Source organism: Belonocnema kinseyi, chromosome 2 (assembly GCF_010883055.1).
Source record: "Belonocnema kinseyi isolate 2016_QV_RU_SX_M_011 chromosome 2, B_treatae_v1, whole genome shotgun sequence".
NCBI classification, from domain to species: Eukaryota; Metazoa; Arthropoda; class Insecta; order Hymenoptera; family Cynipidae; genus Belonocnema; species Belonocnema kinseyi.
In genome coordinates, this window is record NC_046658.1 from 116,755,828 (window position 1) to 116,763,731 (window position 7,904).

Sequence of the window (7,904 nt, forward strand, 5' to 3'; positions counted from 1 at the left end):
CCAGAGCTTTACGTGTAGTTCAATAAATTTCTGTTAATTCAGGTTAGGTGAGGTCAGGTTCTGTTAGGTAAAGTTATGTTAAATAAGTTGATATCAGGCAAGGGTTGATCCTTCACAGTTGTCGTCATGTTTTTGAAGTGAAAATTTTCATCACTGGCATTATTTTGACATTTATTTGCTTCAGTGCATGATTTTTCATCATTTTTGAGGTTATGGCTCAACCATGACGTGATGGGTGATTTTTGATATCAAGTTTGAATTCAGCGCCCCAAAATCTATAGGAATACGTGTGTCTTGTTACCAGATCCGCACACTTTTTTTTGTGTGGCTGTGTAATTAGAAAAAGAGAGCTTAAAATTTGGTTCTTTAACTTTTCTGAACTGAAGCAGCGGAGTGGTTAGCACGTCCGACTGGTAGGCAATAGATTTAGGTATATAGATGTAGGTTCGATACCCCGTAGCGTTATAAATTTTATTTGTAATATAATGTTCAAAATGAAATATATGTATTCAATCGAAACAGGACCATATTAATATTTATATTCGAAGTACTCGCAATCAATTAATGTTTCAAGGCCATAGTTATCAATCCGGCAATGGCGCGACGATGGCAGCCAGGTTTGGTCTAATACTGGTACCCAGTGTTGGGCCGACAATGGCTGCCAAGTGCAGGCCATAGTTATCATTCCGTCATTGGCGCGATAATGGCAGCCGAGCTTCGGCAATATGTTTGCCGACTATGGGCCGATGTTGGGCCGTATGTGACTTCGCACTTGGGCAGTTTCAAATATCTAATCAATTATTTAGCAGCTGCAATACTTAGCACATATAATTTTTGTATCGGAACTTACAATCAGAGCTGTTTTGACAAACCAAATGTTAGGGTGTCGAAAGAGTGACATCTTTATTGTTTAATCTTAATAACTAAAATTCGATCCTATAAAATTCCTTTTCAAAAATATACCCCTTGTGTTGAGGATTGAAGGAAAAAAGTTGACTGTCTCACATAATTTTTTATTTAAATTAACAAAAACGATTCGATGTGAAGGCATCATGGAACCAACCAAATCTCCTTAACAATAACGAATGTGAAAAATTTACATTCTGAAGATTTGCTCAATTTATGTTTTATAAAATGCGTTTATTCGCGTAAGCAATTTCAATTGCTACACTCTTAAGATAATTTGGAAATTTGTTTGTTGGGATTGTCTGATGTTTGATATCAATTGTTTCTCAGTTTATAGAAACAAAATGATTGTAAATTTAACAAAACAGAATATCTTTGTCATAAGGTGTGAAGCTGTCTCAAATAAAAATACAATTTACTTCATGTTTACTGTCATGTTTTGTCTAGAAGTGAAGTCATTTGTTGATATATTCATAGATAGCTCATATTATTTTTGTCTGTGGTTTGCCACATAATTCCAAATTAAAAATTCTAGGTTTCTTCTTGACCATTTTTTATTTAAATTCAAAACTTCTCATTCACAGCCATATTCCCAAAAAATTAGCGACTTTTATTTTATTTTAATTTACTCTTCTGGTGTATTTTATATTTCACGTAATTAATTTCAAAAGAATTCTAAAGAATCCCATAGAATTAAAGATTAATTCTGACAATCTTTCTTCATTTCGATTCCAAGAAGTTATTTCCAATTTTTAAATCCAATTTAAGTTTCAATGAACTTCAAGTTAAAAATTCTTAGGATTTGAAAATAAATTATCAAAAATATTTATAATTCTCTTTAAAAACGAAAACTTTGAGACTCAAATCCTTACTCGATTCGAAAACTTCAGGAATTTCCTCCAAACATATTAATTTTAATTTTTGAGTATTTTTATGAATGCAAAAGCCGTCTATATATGTAACTTCATTATCGTCAAGTTCAAGCATTTCAGGGCCTTTAAAGTATTCCTTTCTCTTTCCATTTGTCAACTCACATTATTTTTGAAATGAAACAAGTTTATAGTTTATATTCAAAAATAAGCTTTTAATTAAAAGTGGCCTGATTTACAAAGCTTTAGATTGATACTAAATCCCAAAGCGTCAAATTTGAACTAAAAAGTGAAATTTCAATTTTTCCCCCTGCAACGAATTGATCCACTTTTTGATTGAAATTTGACTCCTATGAATTTAGTTTGTGAAATGTTAAAACGTTTAATGTTTTAATTTCAAAACATACAATTTTGATTAAAATTTTAACTTAAAACGAAAATTACTTTGGCATCCAAAGTAGTGACCAGGAGGCCTGCTATTTTTCAAAGTTACAAAATTTTAGGATTACTAAAACTGTTTGCTTTATCTGTCCCATCTGTAACCAGTCTGAGATTATGAAAATGTTTTTTTTTATTTTTTTATTTTATAAATTGTTAGCAATTTCATATTTATAATTTAAGAAATTGGTTTGAAATTTTCTTAGAAACATCACTTATTCTGCATTTCACTTTATCTACATAATCTTAGTTAATGGAGTATAGTGATCTGCCAATTTGAAAGATCTTTTAATGTTACTTATATGAGCGATATTGGACAAATTAGTTTTCATATCAAAGTTTCTAAAAACTTAAATTAAATCTAACATAATAAACATTTTTCAATGGTCTTAGGCTTATTTTGAAGGTAATTTTTTATAGAATTATACCAAGGCTTTACTATTATTGTGAAAAATTTTGCATTCATTATGCAACACGTTTAAAGTTGTGACAAAAATGGAGGAAAAGTATAAATATTTTTTCTGATGAAAGAAATATTTTTTGTAAAAAAATATGAAATGAGTAACCATGAGGTTTCCATCAAGTTTATTTAAAATATATATTCATTTGATTTTTATAATTATTTTTCTGCAGACGGATATTGTTTAAGTGATTTCGTGATACAAGTTAAGCTTATGTCTTAACCCTAAAAACCCAGTACTTTATTATCACTCGATGTACTGGCTGTTGACCTCTTGAACAGTTTCTCTATTAATCAAATAAAAATTATACACTGTATTTAACCATCATAGTGTAGAAGAAAAAGAAATACATTTGCTTGAGACATAGTGTCACGTTTTTTGCTATCAGTGATTCAAGAAAATTCATATCAAACTCATTGAACTAAGTAAAATTTTTTCTTTACAGAAGAATGTACACATAAAATATCAACGCATTTACGTTGAATCAGTTATATCAGCACGTGGTAAATAAGAACGCTCAACATCACTGCAAAATAAAATTTATTTCTGTGCGCATGTTTTAGTTTTCGAAATAAGGATATGTAATATAATTAGATAGTCTAATAAGATATTCGACTAATCATGAATGACAACGAAATATGAGAATGTTCAAGGTACAAAGTCTATCAAAGAATTTTTGCTTTTTCATTGTGGTTATGGAAGAATAGAAATTCACTGACGTAAAGTTAGTACGAATATATTGCCCTTTGAAACATTGGTTTAAAATTCTTATATGTATGTTTTAATTACATAATATCTTTCTATATGCCACACTATATGTTAGTAATATAAGCAAGGAATTTATGTGCATAAAAAAATTAATTGATTAAATCATACGTAAACTGAAGTATATTATGAAAAATATTTGGAAAAATTTAAAGTCTAACTCAATCTTTGTTGTTCTAAAATTAAGTCATTAATGTACTAATAAATTACCTGTTCTTTCACTGACGCACTGCTGAGTTTGTTGACGAAAGAGTTGAGAGGACTTTATCAAAAAGCATATATACTCGTTTACACTCACGTTTTTCTAAAATTTTATACAAAATCGTTGTTTTCGATTACATAAAACTGATTAATTACAATAATTGGTGTGCTTCGAGGATATTTAAAAACCTTCCTCAATTCAAACTGGTTTGTAATTTGTATAGTAACTAACTTACAAAATATTATTTACCATGTAAACAAAACATTGTATAATTCGTTTTCTGTTTTCAGATACGGGAGACCTGTAAAGAGTTGATATTGTCTGAAGATCAAATGCGAAAGATTATGGAGAGACTGACTGATGACATCAATAAAGGCTTGTCAAAGTCTCGTCACGATGAGGCAGTAGTAAAATGTTACACGACTTACGTTCAAGACCTGCCCAATGGCACAGGTAACTGGACTGAAAAATGATGTATGTTTCATAGTTTTTTATGCCATATATACTTTGGTTTTGATTAATGCAAAATGACTCAAATCTCCTAAAGGAATTTCAACATCCTTGATCGCGAAAGTGGCTAGATTTGTAAGTTGCTAAAAATGATTTTAGAATAATTATTTCCAGTGAGTTGTTAAGATATTGGTAAAAATGTTAGCCTCAATTTTCCAAAAAATCCTTTAATTAATTCATTCTTTTGAATGTATTTATTATGTATTTATTATACATTATTATGAATGTATTTCGGTAAAGGAAATTGGTCTAAGAAACGATGAAAAAATATTGATCGGCGAATGTTTTCAAACTCTCAAATGTATGTTTTCGGAAACACTCGCTCGTAGAATCTAATTGAATATCCACAAGTTAAAATATGGCTTCTTTACAGAGAAAGGTAACTTTTTGGCCCTGGATCTGGGAGGAACGAATTTTCGAGTACTCTTGATTACATTAGACGGACAAAATTTCGATATGAAGAGTAAAATCTACGCAATACCACAAAGCCTAATGCTGGGAACTGGTACTCAGCTGTTTGATCATATCGCCCAGTGTCTGGCACTTTTCGTTAAGGATCTGAACCTACAAACTGAGGTTTTGCCTCTTGGTTTCACCTTTAGTTTTCCATTGGTACAAGAAGGTCTCACAGAAGGCAGACTTGTCAGGTGGACAAAGGGGTTCAACTGCAGTGGTGTTGTTGATGAAGATGTCGTTTCTCTACTTGAAGCGGCTATTGCTAGGAGAAACGTGAGTGTTTGTTTTCCTTAAAGTAGGCTTAATTAAAATGATAAAAAATTGCATTCGAATTTGGTCTTTGACTAAAGTGATTTTAAGGTCCATATTACTGCTTCAGGACGTCAAGATCGACGTATGTGCCATTCTGAACGACACCACGGGTACCTTAATGTCATGTGCCTGGAAAAACAAAAATTGTCGCATCGGTCTCATTCTTGGTAATTAAATTTCATTCGACGATCTTTTTAACTGGAAAATGATTAGTAAATTTGCTCCTTGCACTCAGAAACTTAAGTGGGTACATTGCTAGAAACAATTACACATTTTTAAAACCCCATTAATGTATATGGTCTATAAATTCGATAAAAATAGATTTGAACTGTGTTTGCCTAATCTGCACGTGGTCTTCGCATTGTATCAGCTTGCAATGATAACAATTTGGCACGTAAGTTCTTGTTGCAAATAATTGCTCGAGAACTTGCGTCGCACAATGAAGAACACTAAACCATGTCATAAATATTCACGTATGTCATATCCATAAAATGATAAGCACGTGTAAAAAATTATCTGACTTAATTGCTAATGGCACTTTCTTATCTCAGTGCAACTTTGTTTCGTAACCAACTTCCTGTAAGACCTGTGCAAACCATTTCCTAACGTTCAATTTTCTCTGAATTTTAGGAACAGGTAGCAATGCTTGCTACGTTGAAAAAACAGAAAATGCAGAGCGAGCTATACCAGGAAAGTATGTAGCAGAAAAACCTCATATGCTGATAAACATGGAATGGGGTGCTTTTGGTGAAAGAGATACTCTCGATTTTGTCATCACAGAATTTGACAAAGATATCGACGACAACTCTATACATCCGGGAAAACAGATTTTTGAAAAGATGATCTCTGGTATGTACATGGGCGAGTTAGTTAGACTAGTACTAGAAAAACTCGTCAACAGTGGCCTCTTATTCGGTGGAAAATGCCCCAGTGAACTCAGAAAACGAGGAAAGTTCTTTACCAAATACGTCTCGGAAATTGAGAAGTAAGTTCCACTTTTGTGAATATTTACATGTAAAATTCTTTTTCAGTAATAATAGATTTATTGAAAGGATTAAGACATTTTTTAATTATGACTAGAAAATAAGATGCAATTTTCAAATTAAAAGATAAAGTTATCAATAATGCAGAAATTTGGTATTTTATATTAGTATGTACCATAAACAATAATAGAAAATGAAGGGAAATATTTGTGCTAGTTGATGAAAATTGATACATTAACTTCATGATTCTTGTCTACAATATTTTTCTATAATATATGATCAATAAAACCGTTGCATCTTTTATCAAGTGAAATCGATAACATAACCTTAAATTGTTAAAAGTTGTGAATCCAAAAATACTAACGTTATCGAAATTGTTAACACAGACACTAAATATTAATTCAAAGCTTTATTTGAAACAAAAATCATTGAATTCGTAAAACACCAACGCTACCTAAAATTGTTTAAAAATTACAAACTTTTAAAATCTAATGATTTTTTTTTTAAATACTAGGGGGGGGGGGGCTGAAAAACCGAAAAACTTATAAATTCTTGGAAAATACATCATCTTTCAAATCTAATAATTTTTTATTAAACATATCCATTTGCGGTGTAAAATCTGTAAAATGTTAACATAACTTAAAATTGTCTAAAATATCGAATTTTGGTGATGGTTTTTATTTTATGCTTCTTTTCGATGAAAATAAATAGTACAGCCTACAATCTTTGACATTTTAAAATCTTCTTGGAAACTTTATGATTATAAATAATATATGCACATACATTCACAATAATTTATCAGATAAATTGAAAGTTTTAGATTAACTTTTTGTTCTGATAAAAATGTTGTTTAAATTAAAAATTATTTTCTTCGTTTTTTAGTTATTTTTGGTTAAATGAAAAAAATATGTAACAGAAACAGTTTCTTTGATTCCAGACAAATATGTTTCTGAGTGAAAATATTTTTATATACCTCTAATTTTTATAATTAAATATGAAATCTTTCGATTACGAAAAATTATTATTCAAATTTATTGACCTAAAACTTGTTATTTTTTAAAAAGCTATGAGCATTGAGAAGACTTGATGGTGAAGATGATGAAATATTTAATTGTTTTAAGTTTGTTTTTTGTACTATATTTTGCAGATCAGTTAAAATATATAAGAAATTCTTAATTTTTACAAATAGCAGATTGCAACTGAACTGTACATTAACGTCAATTCAACGGGAAAAATGACTTCCCACTTGTTTATGTTAGTAAATGTAGAAAACATAAATTTTTTCTAAAATCACAAAAAATAAGTCTTAGGTCAATTTATTTGAGGCTATCAGTCTTTTACTGAAAATTGAAAAAAACTCTTTTCACCTATGCAAATTATTATCAAATTTTCGAACTGAATGTTTCTACTTTTTAAAAATGTTTACTCAAAAAAATTTGTCTTGAATGAAAGAAATCGTCTCTTTAACATTTTTTATTATTTAACCAAAAATCACTTTAACGTGAAAAAAAATCATTTTAAATTAAAGGACGTTTTTTAATGAAAAAAATCCTTTTTTCGTAATTTATACAATTTAAGAAGACTTTATCGCTTATATGGTAAAATAATTGTCAACATTTTAACTATTTAGGTAAATAATATATTTGTGTACTCATATAGCTAAGCAAAAATGACAGAATGTTATCTTCAACCAATAATAAACACGTGTTTCCGATAACAATTGTTTCGAGATATTAATCGAAAATGGCGCCATGTACTTTTTAATAATTCTATTTTTAGTAAGAAGTGCTGCATTTCGTTTTTCATCCTTCACCAGTAAAACCACTAGTCAACCTAGGCCTAGGGTTTATTTTACAATTTTTCGGGATCTTTTCCTTGCTCATTCGTTAATGTTAGGGTTTAACTTATTACACCATTAAGCCATTTCCCTTTCGGGGTAGGCGTGACTCACTCGGCAGGGGAAAGGAGTAGTGTGTGGATGGGATAGAGATTTTTCAGATTG

At 30.2% G+C, this 7,904-nt stretch overlaps 1 protein-coding gene across 8 annotated transcripts in view; it reads left to right on the top strand.

Moving 5' to 3' along the window:
- Positions 1-7,904, top strand: part of LOC117167717 (hexokinase type 2) — an 84,011-nt gene that overhangs the window by 69,909 nt on the left and 6,198 nt on the right. For 7 of the 8 annotated variants that reach the window (XM_033352856.1, XM_033352858.1, XM_033352855.1 and 4 more), the window contains 4 exons: positions 3,932-4,094; positions 4,525-4,880; positions 4,987-5,086; positions 5,550-5,904. In XM_033352856.1, coding sequence (XP_033208747.1) covers positions 3,932-4,094; positions 4,525-4,880; positions 4,987-5,086; positions 5,550-5,904 — 974 coding nt within the window. Of the gene's footprint in view, positions 1-3,119; positions 3,178-3,931; positions 4,095-4,524; positions 4,881-4,986; positions 5,087-5,549; positions 5,905-7,904 lie in introns of all 8 variants that reach the window. The other variant, XM_033352861.1, reaches the window with a different exon arrangement.